This window comes from Schistocerca nitens, chromosome 1 (genome assembly GCF_023898315.1).
Source record: "Schistocerca nitens isolate TAMUIC-IGC-003100 chromosome 1, iqSchNite1.1, whole genome shotgun sequence".
Taxonomy (NCBI): domain Eukaryota; kingdom Metazoa; phylum Arthropoda; class Insecta; order Orthoptera; family Acrididae; genus Schistocerca; species Schistocerca nitens.
This window is the reverse complement of record NC_064614.1, coordinates 202900934-202919821: the sequence shown is the minus strand read 5'-3', so window position 1 is coordinate 202919821 and position 18888 is coordinate 202900934. Positions and strand designations below refer to the sequence as shown.

Sequence of the window (18888 nt, the reverse complement as noted above, 5' to 3'; positions counted from 1 at the left end):
TCACGCCCCAACATCGTGCAGCCCGCCTCCAGTGGTGTCGCGACAGGCGTGAATGGAGGGACGAATGGAGACGTGTCGTCTTCAGCGATGAGAGTCGCTTCTGCCTTGGTGCCAATGATGGTCGTATGCGTGTTTGGCGCCGTGCAGGTGAGCACCACAATCAGGACTGCATACGACCGAGGCACACAGGGCCAACACCCGGCATCATGGTGTGGGGAGCGATCTCCTACACTGGCCGTACACCACTGGTGATCGTCGAGGGGACACTGAATAGTGCACGGTACATCCAAACCGTCATCGAACCCATCATTCTACCATTCCTAGACTGGCAAGGGAACTTGCTGTTCCAACAGGACAATGCACGTCCGCATGTATCCCGTGCCACCCAACGTGCTCTAGAAGGTGTAAGTCAACTACCCTGGCCAGCACGATCTCCGGATCTGTCCCCCATTGAGAATGTTTGGGACTGGATGAAGCGTCGTCTCACGCGGTCTGCACGTCCAGCACGAACGTTGGTCCAACTGAGGCGCCAGGTGGAAATGGCATGGCAAGCCGTTCCACAGGACTACATCCAGCATCTCTACGATCGTCTCCATGGGAGAATAGCAGCCTGCATTGCTGCGAAAGGTGGATATACACTGTACTAGTGCCGACATTGTGCATGCTCTGTTGCCTGTGTCTATGTGCCTGTGGTTCTGTCAGTGTGATCATGTGATGTATCTGACCCCAGGAATGTGTCAATAAAGTTTCCCCTTCCTGGGACAATGAATTCACGGTGTTCTTATTTCAATTTCCAGGAGTGTAGTTGTCCAACTGTGCAGAGAGATTCCAAGAGGTGTGTTTCACAAAGTGTACTTTGACAATTACTATACCAGCCTTTTACTAGTTTCATACTTGGCTGAGGAAGGTATTCATAGTTTGGGCACTGTCAGAAGGAATAGAATCCCTCAGTGTAAACTTCCAAATGATGATTTGATGAAAAAAGAAGAGGGTTTTCGATAGAGTACTGCACAACATACAACAATGTTGAAGTCCGCAATTTGTCGCGGAAAGATAACAAGAGTGTGTGTTTATTATCTACATTTGCTGGAACCCAACCAGAAGGAACAATTTAAAGGTTTGATAGGAAAGAATAGACAAAGAAAACTGTGAATTGCCCAGCAGTAACACGTGAATACAATCGTCATATGGGAGGTGTTGATTTGCTTGACAGCTTGTTGGGACGTCATCAAATTTCTATACGCTCCAGTAAATGGTATATGCGATTGTTTTATCATATTCTTGATGTAACTGTTGTCAATTCCTGGTTGCTGCATAGAAAGCTGCATGCTCCCATAGACTCAATGAAACTGTCAACGGTCAGAATTGAACTTGCAACTACTCCTTGCATTATTGGACATTATGCACTGCCAAAACGAGGGAGAACTTCCTTCTGAAGTTTGGAACAATTATGCTGAAAAGAAATGTAAAGGTCCAACAGCCCCAATTCCTCCTCCAGATGTGCGATGTGACAGCGTGAATCATTTTCCAACATGGAATCCCACAAGACTATGGTGCACGTTTCCGACATGTGCAAAGGAAACCTTTGTGGTGTGCAATAAATGTGGCATTGCACTTTGCTTTAATAAGGATACAAATTGTTTTCTACAGTTTCACACCATGTAAATTATAGAGAAAAAAGTACTGTCAGTGGTGTTGAATACTGATGTTAATACAATTTCAGAATTAATTAATGTTTAAAAATTAAATGTTTATGTTCTAAATGTAATGTATTTCTGCATTTACTGTGTGATCAAGAAATGTAAATGGCTTTTAAATTTATACCATGTGTTTTTTCCAAGGTAATGAGTGTAATAAAAGTTCTATGACACAAAATACTAAGAATGATTCATATACGCATCAAATGTCCAGATACACGATGATTCATTTATGAATCAAACCAATAAAACATCTAAAATATAAAAATCAACAGTAGAATTTTTTAAATATTTTTCCATTACTAAGTTTGCATTGGCCTATCTGTGAGATTTTTTTCTTTAAGAAAGAAAAAAATCATGCACTAGAGGGTTAATAATGGCTACCTTCAGGACTTCAATGAGTGTATTCTATTCAACACTGTTAATAGCTTCTTCTAAAGCTACTATTGCTACGAACGTATGTTTGCCTTTTTTCAATGTATCTTCTAAGATAAGTTGCATGTTCCTATATTTCTCTGAAATCCAAACTGATGTTTTCCTAGGTTGGCTTCTTCCAGGTTTTCCAGTCTTCTGCAAACAATTCACGCTAGCATTTTGCAATCGTCATTTTGCAATCACGACTTTTTAAAATCCACACTCATCGGCACATACCTGGTTTGGAATTGGGAATATCACACTCTTCATGATGTGTGTAGGTATTCTGCCTTTTTATGTAACAGTAGCTTGCATACTAGGTGGAACAATTGTATCATTGTTGGTTTTCCCGAAGATCTAAATAATCCTGAAGGAATGTTGTCTATTCCAGGGGTCTTGTTTAGATTTAGCTCTTTCAGAGTTCGGTGAATTTCTTTTCATAGTATCATATCTTCCCTCTCATCTTCATCTACTTCCTCTTCTCTTGCTGTAATGCTGTCTTCAAGCCTGTTACCCTAGTACAGGGTGTTCCAAAAGTTTCTCCACAGTGCCATATGATTGTTCCCCTGCCTGGGTTTTTCAACGAAACAATAAAAGCACAACAATACTGCTGTGATATTCTGTACCCATTCATAGGAGAACTTGTGTTAAGTGAAATACCGAACAGTTACTTTAAACAAGACGGTGCAACCGCACATACAGCTCGCGTTTCAATGTCACTGCTTGCTGAGGTTTTTGGTGATCGCATAATTTCACAGGGACTTTTGCCTCCACGTTCGCCTCACCTAACATCACCTGACTTTTTCTTCTGGGGTGCAGCAAAAGCAACTGCCTATAAAAACCGTCCAAAATCCATCGATGAATTGAAACCTTCAATATCTACTTTCACTGCTTCTGTTACAGATGCAGAACTACCTTCCAAAATTTAACAATGGAAAATCCAGGATGGAACGTAAGAACGTTATGAAAAGGATAGTCGTTAGCCACCATTTAGCAGAGATTCTGACTCACAGATAAGCACAACAAAAAGACTGTCACAAAATGAGCTATCAGCCAATAAGGCTTTTGTTGAAAATAGACAACATGTTCGCACACACACACACACACACACACACACACACACACACACACACACACACACACACACACACAATCACACACACACAAGTGCACAAACACAACTCACGTACAGATGACCACAGTCTCTGGCAGCTGAAGCTAACTGCCAAAATGTAAGAATATCAATATTTCCAGGTATGTACACAGTCAGAACAATAGCTCCATTAATAAAAGAAAACACATTACTATAAAACAATAAATAATGAAATAGAAGTACACACTGACTGAGGAGAGTCGTTGGGGAGGGGGGGGGGGATGAGAAGACATTTCACTTCTTAAGGATTATTTAGTGTAAACAGAATTTTACAGTGCACAAAAGTATATATGTAAATAATGGGTAATATTCTATTACCTATATGTATATATTACACTCATCTATACGAAAGAGTGTATCAAAATAATAAGAACCGAATGCAAACCTACAGATACATGTAAATTATTGTACGTGTCATATGTTTTCATATGTCTGTGCTGCAATAACTCAAGTTAAAACTGTATAAATAAGTGAGATACTAATATAAATCTAAAGATAAATGCACATAAAATTACTATCATTTCTATCAATCTGTTGTAAATTATAATATGTAGGCCACATATTTCAAGAAATTAGGTGAAACCGGCTTCTCCTGTACTACAAGTACATACACACAATGTATCAAATGAGACCAATCAATACATGATCACTCAGTAAATATAACAGATTTACTAACAGTTTTTACTAGCATTATATCACTGTTCTCTTGCATATCTTTTTACATATCATCATCATAATTTGTTAGTTTGTTATCCACAATGCTGTGACAAAAGTGTTGTGTGTCCAAGTCTCAAAACATTTCTGCATAAAGTGTTATGGTACCTTTCCTACCTCCGTTGTATCAACAACTGATCCATAAATGTTCAACAGCACAATGACAAATTGCTAAGAAGGTAACAACATTCCCAGTTATTGTGCATGTCTTTCTGGGACCTAATGTGTGTCAGAAGTGCAGGAGGACAGTGAAGAGCCCACAGGCAAGCTTTCAGTCTTACAAGATCCGAGCAGGTTGTCCAATGATGTTGATGATCCCCAGTAGGTATGTATGAGTATTTCAGATAACAAAGCTAAAACTACATTAACTTTTATGGCATAATAAGTTATTTACACTTCCTGCAGTCAAAGTCATGTACTTTAAGATATAATCACAAAGAAAAATACTTAACTGAGTAATAACTTGAGAGACAAATTGAAGCTTTAGATTGCTCATCTAAAACTGTGTAGGTGAAGCATGAATTTCAATTAAATATTGCAGATTTCTACTTTTCATTAGCACATCTACATTTATACTCCGAAAGCCACCCAACGGTGTGTGGTGGAGGGCACTTTACGTGCCACTGTCATTACCTCCCTTTCCTGTTCCAGTCGTGTATGGGTCGCGGGAAGAACGACTGCCGGAAAGCTTCCGTGCGCACTCGAATCTCTCTAATTTTACATTCATGATCTCCTTGGGAGGTATAAGTAGGAGGAAGCAATATATTCGATCCCTCATCCAGAAACACACTCTCTCGAAACCTGGACAGCAAGCTACACCATGATGCAGAGCGCCTCTCTTGCCGAGTCTGCTACTTGAGTTTGCTAAACATCTCCGCAACGCTTACCAAATAACCCTGTGATGAAACGTGCTGCTCTTCTTTGGATCTTCTCTATTTCCTCTGTCAACCCGACCTGGTACGGATGTCACACTGATGAGCAATACTCAAGTATAGGTCGAACGAGTGTTTTGTACGCCACCTCCTTTGTTAATGGACTATATTTTCTAAGGAGTCTGCCAATGAATCTCAACCTGGCACCCGCCTTACCAACAATTAATTTTATATGATCATTCCACTTTAAATCGTTCCGTTCGCATACTCCCAGATATTTTACAGAAGTAACTGTTACCAGTGTTTGTTCTGCTATCATAGAACCATACAATAAAGGATCCTTCTTTCTATGTATTCACAATAAATTACATTTCTCTATGTTAAGGGTTAGTTGCCACTCCCTGCAAAAAGCACCTATCTGCTGCAGATCTTCCTGCATTTCGCTGCAATTTTCTAATGCTGCAACTTCTCTGTATACTACAGCATCATCTGTGAAAAGCCACATGGAACTTTCAACAATATCTACTAGGTCATTTATATATATTGTGAAAAGCAATGGTCCCATAACACTTCCCTGTGGCACGCCAGAGGTTACTTTAACGTCTGTAGACGTCTCTCCATTGAGAACAACATACTGTGTTCTGTTTGCTAAAAACTCTTCAATCCAGCCACACAGCTGGTCTGATATTCCGTAGGCTCTTACTTTGTTTATCAGGCGACAGTGCGGAACTGTATCGAACGCCTTCCGGAAGTCAAGTAAAATGGCATCTACCTGGGAGCCTGTATCTAATATTTTCGGGGTCTCATGAACAAATAAAGCGAGTTGGGTCTCACACGATCGCTGTTTCCGGAATCCATGTTGATTCCTACAGAGTAGATTCTGGGTTTCCAGAAATGACATGATACGCTAGCAAAAAACATGTTCTAAAATTCTACAACAGATCAATGGCAGAGATATAGGTCAATAGTTTTGCGCATCTGCTCAACGACCCTTCTTGAAGACTGGGTCTACCTGTGCTCTTTTCCAATCATTTGGAACCTTCCATTCCTCTAGAGACTTGCGGTACACGGCTGTTAGAAGGGGGGCAAATTCTTTCGCGTACTCTGTGTAGAATCGAATTGGTATCTCGTCAGGTCCAGTGGACTTTCCTCTGTTGAGTGATTTCAGTTGCTTTTCTATTCCTTGGACACTTATTTTGATGTCAGCCATTTTTTCGTTTGTACGAGGATTTAGAGAAGGAACTGCAGTGCAGTCTTCCTCTGTGAAACAACTTTGGAAAAAGGTGTTTAGTATTTCAGCTTTACGCGTGTCATCCTCTGTTTCAATGCCATCATCACCCCAGAGTGTCTGGATATGCTGTTTCGAGCCATTTACTGATTTAACGTACGACCAGAACTTCCTAGGATTTTCTGTCAAGTCGGTACATAGAATTTTACTTTCGAATTCACTGAAAGCTTCACGCATGGCCCTCCTTATGCTAACTTTGACATAGTTTAGCTTCTGTTTGTCTGAGAGGTTTTGGCTGCCTTTAAACTTGCAGTGAAGCTCTCTTTGCTTTCGCAGTAGTTTCCTAAATTTGTTGTTGAACCACGGTGGGTTTTTCCCATCCCTCACAGTTTTACTCGGCACGTACCTGTCTAAAACGCCTTGAACTTCTTCCATAAACACTCAACATTGTCAGTGTCAGAACAGAAATTTTCGTTTTGATCTGTTAGGTAGTCTGAAATCCGCCTTCTATTACTATTGCTAAACAGATAAACCTTCCTCCCTTTTTTTATATTCCTATTTACTTCCAAATTCAGGGATGCTGCAATGGCCTTATGATCACTGATTCCACGTTCTGCGCTTACAGAGTCGAAAAGTTCGGGTCTGTTTGTTATCAGTTGGTCCAAGATGTTATCTCCTCGAGTCGGTTCTCTGTTTAATTGCTCGTGGTAATTTTCGGATAGTTCACACAGTATAATGTCACTCGATGCTCTGTCCCTACCACCCGTCCTAAACATCTGAGTGTCCCAATCTACATCTGGTAAATTGAAATCTCCACCTAAGACTATAACATGCTGAAGAAATTTATGTGAAATGTATTCCAGATTTTCTCTCAGTTGTTCTGCCACTAATGCTGCTGAGTCGGGAGGTCGGTGAAAGGAGCCAATTATTAACCTAGCTCGGTTGTTGAGTGTAACCTCCACCCATAATAATTCACAGGAACTATCCACTTCTACTTCACTACAGGATAAACTACTACTAACAGCGACAAACACTCCACCACCGGTTGCATGCAATCTATACTTTCTAAACATCGTCTGTGCCTTTGTAAAAATTTCGGCAGACTTTATCTCTGGGTTCGGACAGCTTTCCGTACCTATAACGATTTCAGCTTCGGTGCTTTCTATCAGCGCTTGAAGTTCCGGTACTTTACTAACGCAGCTTCGACAGTTTACAATTACAATACCGATTGCTGCTTGGTCCCCAGATGTCCTGACTTTGCCCCGCACCCTTTGAGGCTGTTGCCCGTTCTGTACTTGCCCGAGGCCATCTAACCTAAAAAACTGCCCAGTCCACGCCACACAACCCCTGCTACCCGTGTAGTCGCCTGCTGTGTGTAGTGGACTCCTGACCTATCCAGCGGAACCCGAAACCCCAGCACCCTATGGCGCAAGTCGAGGAATCTGCAGCCCACACGGTCACAGAACCGTCTCAGCCTCTGATTCAGACCCTCCACTCGGCTCTGTATCAAAGGTCCGCAGTCAGTCCTGTCAACGATGCTGCAGATGGTCAGCTCTGCTTTCATCCCGTTAGCGAGACTGGCAGTCTTCACCAAATCAGATAGCCGCCAGAAGCCAGAGAGAATTTCCTCCGATCCATAGCGACACACATCATTGGTGCCGACATGAGCGACCACCTGCAGATGGGTGCACCCTATACCCTTCATGGCATCTGGAAGGACCCTCCCCACATCTGGAATGACTCCCCCCGGTATGCACACGGAGTGCACATTGGTTTTCTTCCCCTCTCTTGCTGCCATATCCCTAAGGGGCCCCATTACGTGCCTGACGTTGGAGCTCCCAACTACCAGTAAGCCCACCCCCTGCAACTGCCCGGATCTTGCAGACTAAGGGGCAACCTCTGGAACAGGATTAACATTTTCAATCAAACAGACCAAATCTTCAGACTAACTCTTCCACATAACAGCCTAATTAAGGTCCAATGGAATACACCTGTCCCTCTTTTCAAAAACCAAAATGTTGGCCAAACTTTTGAATATACGTCTTCCATGAAAAATTCTTTCAGGCTAAAACCCAAACATTCAGCAGTGGGTTTAAAAAATAGGGCAAATGGAATTTGTAATGAAGAGTTAAAGAAGTGGACAAAGAAGAAACTGCAACAAAAGATGCTGACTGAAAAAGGTACAACAAAATCACAATCAAGAATGATTATTTGATGTTTTCTTTGCATGACAAGTCATTTACAACACCACCAATGGCAAAACATTTAAGTGCAGCACTTAAAAATTCTATGTTTCTATATTACTAAACAGTCAAAACAGTCATCCAGCTGGAGGGGCAACAAAAATTAGATTTTCACTACTTCATAAAATTATTGGTCAAATTTAAAAATGTGCGATGCTGTCACAATATATTCATTAAGTGGTATAAATATTATGTTAAAGGCTAACACAATAAGTCAAGTATTCTAAAGATTATGCTGCCTGCATTCAGCCAGTATTTGAGAAAGAGAGCACGTAGCAACTTCCAACAAATTTTACACGTAATTTCAAAACAATTCTATACTTTTTCTTTTTGCTTAACACGAAATATTTAAAGCATTAACTCACTAGTGTTTGAAGCTGTTTTATACATGAGAGTTTGATTCTTTGAAGAATTGGGGTTGGGGGTTACTGGTACACAATAATTAGTTGCTCTACACAAAGTTCAGTGTTGTGAGTATTCTATATCACATTTTTAGTTTGCAGCTATTTCATCTTGTAAGGCCAGTTATTGACTACTAGTTGAGATGTCACAAAGATAATACAGTACAGTTAAGGTCAAAATTTGAAAAACACTTTAAGGTTTACATTTTATTTATAATTTCAAAACTCGATCTCATTAAAATTAAGGCCGCAGCGTTTAATGCTACAGAAACATCAGCAATCAGAAAATTCTGCTGGCAAGTTTATATTTTTATAGGTTTACATACAGTTTCCTAATATGTAGGGCCTATGCCTTATTACAAGATTACAAACCCTAGATTTGGTGCTTTTTTTTTATTGGTGCAAAATTTCTCACACATAAAGAAAGAATGGAAAATCTATGAGAAAAGGGTAGTTCAACTCTTTACTAGAGGCATTATATGAAATTTTTAAAATAATCTACTAATATTACATCAATCAGGATACAAAATGAAATCAAATATCTCTCACCTAGAAGGGCTGTATGCAAAGCTTCAATGAAATTATTCTTCTTATTGGCATATCGTGACAACCATTCCACAATGGCTGGACAAGAGGCCAAGGCTTGCAATAATGAATTAATAAAACATGTGTTTCCTAGGTTCACAAGACCACATATTTGGCCTGAAAGGAAAACAGCAGGAGTGTTGGATTAAAAAAATGAAAAACACTGTAAATATTGTTTCAGTAACCACATTCTTGATAAAACAAACACTGCTTATTCACTAATCATAGACAAGCTGCAAACAGAAAATCAATAGGCAACCTGTTTCTGTATGATTCCTTAAAACATTTCATAACATCTGTTCATTTGATTTCTTCTTCAACAGCTTTCAAAAGCATTAAATACAAAGATTATCATGCCTCATCTAGTCAGGTACCTTTGGAATAACATACATCTGAATATAGTAACAAGGGGCTCAATTTGCTCTGATCTGTGGGATAGATGACAACAGTTGCAACACTCATATTCACCACGAGTATCTTGTAAAAGCCACATATGGACTCAATGCTGACAGATTCTTATTAAAAGGATGTTAAAATGACTGTCAATGGTATCAAAAGCTTGACTCACAAAACAATTGGCACCCCATATGACCTGGCAACTCATAAACCTCAATGAACAGATTGTTAACAAACTTGATGCTCAAAATACATATAGCTAGTTTCACAAGCTACGACACTGTCGCGGATAAAACAGTGACCCGTATATACAATAAGGTTCCTTTAATTTACGTCTATGGTCACAAACTTTTTGTTAACAGATTACCAGTTTCGGTCTATAATGAACACCATAAGATCTGCAGCAAAAAATGAGAAAGAACCATAAATACACTAGAAGATTGTCTACGGCTTAAAAACAATAAATATACCATAATGAAAAGTACTACTGACATATATATGCATTTGAGCACTTCAAGTATGAAGAGGCATAAATGTTTTATAAAAACAAAGTCCTAATGTACTGCAGTCATAGTGGCATCATCAAATGTTAAATTGAAAATCAGCACCAGCATATGCACGAGTCATGTTGTCAGTAGCACTACTGTTCAAAACAAGCTGCCGTACAGTTGCCACAAGCTATTTGTGTTGTAGGTTCACGAGATGTTTCTAATGTAGGCATACACTAATTTTCAATGATTAATTGAACAGCGTAAAATAAAGGGGGATACAATAGTTGAAGTCTGTAATGAACTTATAACGTATAAAAGGCAATACAGTAATAAAAAGCAATGAAACAGAACACAATACAAGTCAGATTGTTATAAAGAGAAAGAGTTAAGAGACAGTAGTTGGCATATGCTCAAGTGCCAATATTCTAGATAATGACATAAGTTATAAAAACCTTTGATTGTGCATGGAATAATATTAAAAAAACTATAAAACAAATCACTAAAGAAGCCACAATGAAAGAAAACATAATGTTGCACATAATCAGTGCCCTCTGTTAGCACTAATGCCAGAATTACGAATAGACGAGAAATGGTTGGAGGAACGTGACCGCCAGAGGGCCCCTCCTACCCTGTGGCACTCCGTTGCAAGCAAAGAATGATAAAATTCCATAACAGTATATGACCAACATTATCTAGTTAATGCAGTACATGAAATGAACAGAGAAGGAACAAGAAAATACTAGAGTCATGCGTAAAATGTATGAAAAACGAAGTAAATATGTAAGGCACACAATACTTTGTGAAACTATCAACAAACTATATATAACAGAGACGTGCAGTGATTAAAGTAAAACACTGTCAAACAAAGCAAAGTAGGCAACGGGCACAAAGTCGCTCTGCCAGTTAAACAGCTTTGTTGGTTCTTTCTTTTTTGCTTTATAAATTTCAAGCTCCTCTAACAAATAAAGAGCACGACCTTTTTCCACTCTGTGGAGAATACACATACAATTCTCAATGCTGCCCATCGAATGACCAGTTTCAGTTAAATGCTGTCCCAAAGCAGTTTTGTTCTGTGGCTATGAGTGTTCTTTAAACCTTAATTTAAAAGAGCGGCCCATTTGACCGATATAATATTTGTCATAGTTACTGCAGTCAATCCTCTACACTCCAGAGCCATCAAATTTGTCATTACTTCCTTTTCAATTAATGTTTTATTCGCAGTTTTAGGGTGTTGTTAATGTGAAAGCCACATCTGACATTAGACTTTTTAAAACATTTTTCTATTTTCAGGGACTTTTGCCGTTAAATTTCATGGGGATTCTATCTTTTCATTATGGCCTATGTATTGTTTTTAAGCTGTAGACAATCTGCAAGTGTATTTATGTTTTTTTCTCATTTTTTGCTGCAGATCTGATGATGGTCATTACAGACCGAAACTGGTAATCTGTTAACAAAAAGTTTTTTGTTTTGTGTGTTGATATTCCAGTTACTATGGGTTTATTTATCAACTGCCATTTTTTATTTGTATCCATTGTTGCTATTTCAGTTTACATATTGTCATTTGGAGACAGTGAGTGGAGCTGAAGAAACAAGAAAGTGGAGTGCCAAGTGGAGAAATTGCAATACTTCTGACATATTCTTTTGTTTGAGTTCAATAGAAGGGTGACAGCAGGGGAGGCGGCCAGAAACAGTGGTGCCATGGTATGGGGCTAATGCCATCGGACAGAGCATGGCAAGAATTTTTTTTAAGGAGGATCATTTCGACATTAATGACTCTCAATGTTCAGGGGGGCCTTTGAGGTTCGATGATGATCATTTAAATGCATTAATCCACAGTGACCTATGTCAGTGCACTTGAGAACTGGCAAATGCAATGAACTGTGATCATTCCAGCATCATGCAACATCTGCATGCAGTGGGGAAGGCTCACTCAGAAATTGTGTGTATAGGTACCACATGCTTCAAGCCAAAATCAAAAAAGTCAGCAGGTGGCCATATGCACATCTATGCTTGTTTGTCATCAATTGTCTTGTGAACAACACTGACCACTCCTATACTGTATCATTACTGGTGATGAGAAATGGTGCCTTTGCACTAACATCAGGAAAAGAAAGGAATGGTTGAGCCCAAATAAAGCAGTAACTCCCCATACAAATACCTATGTGCATCCACAAAAGATAATGTTATGCATCTGATGGAACAACGATGATGTGCTATGCTACGAACGGCTTTCCCTAAATGTAACCATCACTGCTGACATTTACTGTCAGCAACTGAGACATCTTGTAGACATGACCCAAAAATGACCAGGAAGAATGCATGAAGTGATGCTGCTCTGTGATAACCTCCACCCACATTCTCCCAGACTGACTCAGAAAACTATAGAGAAGTTGGATTTGGAAGTCATTCCACACCCACCTTATCTACCAGTTATTGCACCCTCAGATTTTCACTATTTCTGCTCTCTATTGAACAATCTTCAAGAAACTTCCTTTCCTGATGAAAATGCACTCCAAACATGGCTCGACAAGTTAACTGCCTGAAAACCACATGGTTTCTACAGTTGTGGAATCTAAAAGTTATCCCAACATTGGCGGTCTGTCGTAAATAGTGAAGGAGAATAAATTACCGATGACTAAAGTCTCTTTTATGTGTATCCACTGTGTTCATTAAACTCGTGGAAAGACACTATAAACTTATGGAACATTCAGATATATATAAGCTTTGAAATTAACAATTCAGATCAACAAAAGTAAACATAAGCACACCGGCCAAGTATTAGTCCCGTCCTGGTGGACACATCATGCTAGTACTGCATCTCGCCTTGATAATGGCTTCAGTTTGGTGAGGAAGAGAGTCAACAAGTTTCTTCAGGTATGCTGTATCCAACTGAAGCCACTCACTGATGATAAGATCTCATAGAGCAACCAAATTTTTGTGGTGTTGATTGCTACACTTCAATTGCTGTTCCAGACCTTTTCTATGGGATTAATATAAGATGGTTTAGCAGGCTAATCGAAGTGAGAAACGGTGCCTGCATGTTCATAAAACCAGGAATGTATGCACAGAACCCAGTGAACATGACTATTGTCATCTTGAGTGACATGAGTGTCTACAGCCTGAAGAAAGGGCAACACTTGGTCACTGAGGATACTGGAATAAACATCCTGGTTCATATTCATGACAACCTTAATGAGTAGGCCCAAATCGTGGTATGAAAAACATTCCTAAAACATCACAAAAACCCCCTCTGGTCTGAACTATTTCCTTGACATGCTGCACGTTAAACGTCTCACTAGGTTGTCAGTATATTATCTGAAAACAGGCAAAACCGTTACTTTTCAGACCAAAACCATGATTTTCATACCACAGTGCACATGTCCAATCAGCTAATGTCCAGTTTCCATACTTTTTACTCCATTTAAGACATACAGCTTTATGCGCCACTGTGACCAACGGCCTTTTGCAAGGTACCCGACTCCAAATGTCCACTGCATACCTTTCTCTTCACAATGTTTTCTCCGAAACTGGTTGTGATGGACCTAAATTCACAGACGATAGCAATGCCAGTTGGGTATGAAACCAACTGTCAGTGACAAGGCATGACTTCTTTAATTCCTGTCAGTTACAATCTTTTTATTACCACTGTGTTACAAGGCTGCAAGAGGTACATCATTCCTTGTAGACAAATTGTACAGTTCACATAATTACATTAACAAATTGTACTATTTCATGGACAGTATGGTAATGGACACATCCAAAACCAATAATTCCCTGTCATGTCTCTACGGTGACACATCTTAGTGTGCCAGTATACATACAGTATATATAATTAACTTCCAAGACTTACAACAGGTGGCCACTTGACAGCCTGGTACAAGGATTATGCTCTCTACAGCGCTCCAAAGCAATCAATGTTTTGTCAGGGCAGCTTTCATCAGTTATATTTGAAAGAAAAACCATGAAATCAGCTAATAAATGCAAGGCCTTCTTTATAAAAAAAAAAAAAATAAATAAATAAAATAAAAAAAAAATAGCCAACTAATAATCGAAATAGTCAGGTAGCCAACATATCACAGAGGTAGCTCAGAAGAATAGCAAGGGACAGTTCAAGCAATAAAGCAACAGAATACACACAACAAGCAATGTCAATGCCGTATGCACACAGCCAAATTATAGTTACTCCATGCTCTGCTAAATATGTTAAGAATGTACTGAACACTATATAAAAAATCCTCACAGGTTCATAATACCTCACGGAAATTATTAAAATCCTGTTCTTCATATAATCATATACAACACATTCAGTCACATACACATTAGGCCTACCTCATTATAACATGGCATATTTCCAGTTCAGTAAAAGTGCAAACTTTTGGAGCCAGCTTCTTGGCAGAAGGGATGGAGGGATACAAAAATGGATGAAGGAAAAGGACTGGCGAGGTTTAGGAAATGCGTAGGTTCTTTCCTTCTCATCCTGTTTGTTAAGTCTCCCCCGACCCAGGGTTCCGGGCGACTTCTTCAAACACTCCCCATTTTCTAAGCCTCATCAATACTTTTTGTTCATCCCTCCAATGGACTTGTTACGATGAACCAGTTGAGAAACAAGCTCTGACCGGGCAGTGATGGGCAAAAATGTTCCTTCTAGAATGCTGGAGAATGTTCCAGAGTCTTCCAGAATGTAAAATCTCTTCCAGAATGTTCCATGATTTCGAAGAATGTTCTTGCATGGAGTTGAGAGTGGAGGAATGTGGACAGGGTGTACTCAACCTCAATCTAAATCACGAAGATGTCATCTGTGAATCTAAACCAGGTGAGGGTTTTGGGATTCTACATGGTTAGAAAGGATTCCTCTACATGGCCCATGAAGAGGTTGGCATAGGATAGTGCCATGCAGGTGCCCACTACCATACTTCAAAGATGAAGTAATTGTGGGTGAGGATATAGTTGCTCATGATGGCCAGGAAGGAGGCTGTAAACTTGGAATCCATCAGGCACTTGGGAAGGTAGTGTTCAATAGCAGCAATGCCAGAGGCATTAGGGATGTAAGGGGAAAGGCAGGTGGCATCAACAGTGGCTGGCAGAGCACCATGTGCTAAAGGAACAGGAACTGTGGAGAGTCAGTGGAGGAAATGCTTGGTGTCTTTTATATAAGAGGGAAGGTTGTGGGTAATAGGCTGCAAGCGTTGTTGATCCATGACAGCAGAGATTCTCTCAGTGGGGCCACAATGGAACTTTCTGGGTGGTTGGATTTGTGGACTTTAGGAAGCATGTAGAAACTAGGAGTGTGGGGCGGGTAGGGGTGAGGAGATAGACTCCGAGGAGAGGTTCTGGGATGGGCCAAAGGATTTGAGAAGAGACTGGAGACACTACTGGATCTCTGGAATGGGGTCACTGTGGCAGGGTTTGAAGTTAGTAGACCTTAGTATAATGGTATGTTGCATTGCCAACTCCAGCTACTGCTGTAACATGTATTGACTTTCCACTGACCTGTACACTACTTATGAAATTTCCCCAAGAAAATAAAACAAAACTGCCACAAGCTAAGGCTACCCCCCCCCCCCCCCCCCACCGCACTTTTTTTTTAATATTCTGACAGATATAAACTTCTTGTGCTGGAAATGTAACTGACACTATAAAACTATAAAAACAGTTGCTTGATAAAAATTAAATTCTATTAATCAAGAGACAGTTTACTCAATTACACACCCTCATGAGATTGAAATATTGCTGTGTTAACAATGCTTTATAGTTTACTTTGTCTTATAAACTGAATTATTGTTCAAAGTCATTTTCACACGTTACTCAATACATGAATCCTTTCTCTACCTAATAGAGATCCACAGCAGTGGCGCAAAGTATAATGGATAGTATAAATTGCATTCCTCAATGATCTAGTAAAACTAATCTAACCACCACAACTAACTATAGCTATTATTACTATTGCATTACAACCATTTTTGCTACTGTACACTATATGTGACTAAAACACATTACAAACAGTAATAACAAGTTTTTTGCCTGCCATATCCCATACAGCACTCCATCACTTCTCGGTCCATAGGTCCAGATTCCATAAGGTACTCCATGACTTCGCAGTCCACAGGTGAAACATGATGGTTCCTTGGGCACTGCAGAGGGTGATTTGGTGGAATCTGACATTTCTGTTGTCTCCTGGCTCCCAGCATTCATGGGAGCATCATTGCAGCCAATGAGCAGCAATGTCACATGCCAGCCTGCATTACCCTGTTATTGGCTCCTTGAGTGGCAAAGACCAGGCCTATAGCTGCACTTCCACTCTGATGTTACAGTCATGTTTGCTGAGCATGTGTTATCAGCTGTTCGTACAATGAGAAGACAAAAAGTCATGGAATACTTCCTAATATCATGTCGGATCTGCTTTTGAATGGCATAGTGCAGCTGCTCAATGATAAAGTCGTTGGAAGTCCCCTGCAGAAATACGGACTCATTTTGACCCTACAGCTGTCCGTTACTGTGAAAGTGCAGCTGATGCAGGATTTTGTGCACGAACTGATCTCTCGATTATGTCCCATAGATGTTTGATGGGATTCATGTTGGGCGATCTGGATGGCCAAGTCATTTGCTCACACTGTCCTGAATATTCTTCAAACCAACTTCAAACAATTGTGGCCCGGTGAAATGATGCACTGTCATTTCTAAAAATTCCATTGCTGGGAACATGACGCACATGAATGGCTGCAAACGGTCTCCAAGTAGCCCAACATAACCATCTCCAGTCAATGATGGTTCAGTTAGACCAGAGGACCCAGTCCATTCCATTTAAACATGGCCCACACCATTATGGAGACACCACCAGCTTGCATAGTGCCTTGTTGACAACCTGGCTCCATGGGGTCTGAACCACAATCAAACCCTACAATCAGCTCTTACCAACTGAAATTTGGACACATCTGACCAGGCCGTGGTTTCCAGTCATCTAGGGTCCAATTGACACGGTTCCAAACTCACAAGGGGCACTGCGGATGATGTTTTGCTATTAGCGAAGGCACTCGCGACGGTTGTCTGCTCCCATAGCCCATTAATGCCAAATTTGCAGCAATGTCCAAATGGATATGTTCATTGTATGTCCCATATTGATTTCTGCTGTCATTTCATACAATGTTGCTTATCTGTTAGCACTGACAACTCTGCACAAACACCACTGCTCTCAGTCATTAAGTGAAGGCCATCGGCCACTGTGTTGTCCATGGTGAGAGGTAATGCCTGAAATTTGTTTTTTTCTTGGCAGTGTTGATCTCAGAATATTGAATTCCCAAACGATTTCCAAAATTGAATGTCCCACGCATCTAGCTCCCAACTACCATTCCACATTCAAAATCTGTTAATGACCATTGTGTGGCCATAGTAATGTCAGAAACCTTTTCACATAAATCATCTGAGTACATATGACAGTTTCACCAATGCATTGCCTGTTTACATATTGTATACATGTTACTACCATCATTTCTATATACACATATAGCTATCCCAAGATTTTTGTCACTCCACTGTATGCCATGGTTGTTGACTTCAATTGTCTTCAGTGGTTTGCTTCCCTATCTTCCATTACAACCTCCCACAGTGCTGTGTGTGGCAGTTGACTGATAAGCTGTCATGCTACACAAGCCTTTCTTGCTACACAAACCTATCTTGAAATTAGATTGACGATATTATCCAGGATTTGAAATGTTATCTTGTAATGCCGTACCTCCTTGATGTCTTCAATGCCACATTAGTTGCTATGATCTGGCATCAACTACAACTGCATACAGTGCAGGCAAAGAGTGTGTTCTGGCATGCTTTCTTCACCATGGGCATTGAGGGATTCAAGAATTTCATTCAAAGTCTCAATTTTACAAAACTTCCTGGCAGATTAAAACTGTGTGCCAGACCAAGACTTGAACTTGGGACCTTTGCCTTTCGCAGGCAAGTGCTCTACTGACTAAGTTACCCAAGTGCGACTCACGACCCGTCCTCACTTCCGTCAGTACCTCGTCTCCTACCTTCCAAACCGGGAGACAAGGTACTGGCAGAACTGAAGCTGTGAGGATGGGTCATGGGTCATGCTTGGGTATCACAGTTGGTGGAGCACTTACCTGCGAAAGGCAAAGGCTCCGAGTTCAAGTATCGGTCTGGCACAGAGTTTTAATCTGCCAGGGGGTTTCATATCAGTGCACACTCTGCTGCAGAGTGAAATCTCACTCTGGAAACATCTCCATTTCATCTTGGGAAAGAATCTGTATGTGCACCTTGCTATCTGGACATCATCCTGTCACTTCTGTCTTAGGAAGAGGATCTGATCACAAATTTCCTATGTGGTTGTGGTCCATAATCCTATTATATTCTACTTGTGATAGTATTCCTCTCTCTTCTAAAAGCAGATCATCACTTTCTTTTGTATCTGTAGAGTGAATGAAAATATTTCAGATATGTCTTAACTACGTGGAATCAAAACCCCTCATAACTTGAAGAAGTATTCCGTACTGCACTTTGACTGCCGCGGTGGCCAAGCGGTTCTAGGCGCTTCAGTCTGGAACCGCGCAACTGCTAGTCACAGGTTCGAATCCTGCCTCAGGCATGGATGTGTGTGATGTCCTTAGGTTGGTTAGGTTTAAGTAGTTCTAAGTTCTAGGGGACTGATGACTTCAGATGTTAAGTCCCATAGTACTCAGA

General features: G+C 40.4%; 1 protein-coding gene across 2 annotated transcripts in view; it reads right to left on the bottom strand.

The window, feature by feature from the left end:
- LOC126245812 (ubiquitin carboxyl-terminal hydrolase 30) overlaps positions 1 to 18888 on the bottom strand; it is a 123108-nt gene that overhangs the window by 94288 nt on the left and 9932 nt on the right. For both annotated transcript variants that reach the window (XM_049948346.1, XM_049948347.1), the window contains exon 2: positions 9272 to 9424. In XM_049948346.1, coding sequence (XP_049804303.1) covers positions 9272 to 9424 — 153 coding nt within the window. The remainder of the gene's footprint in view (positions 1 to 9271; positions 9425 to 18888) is intronic.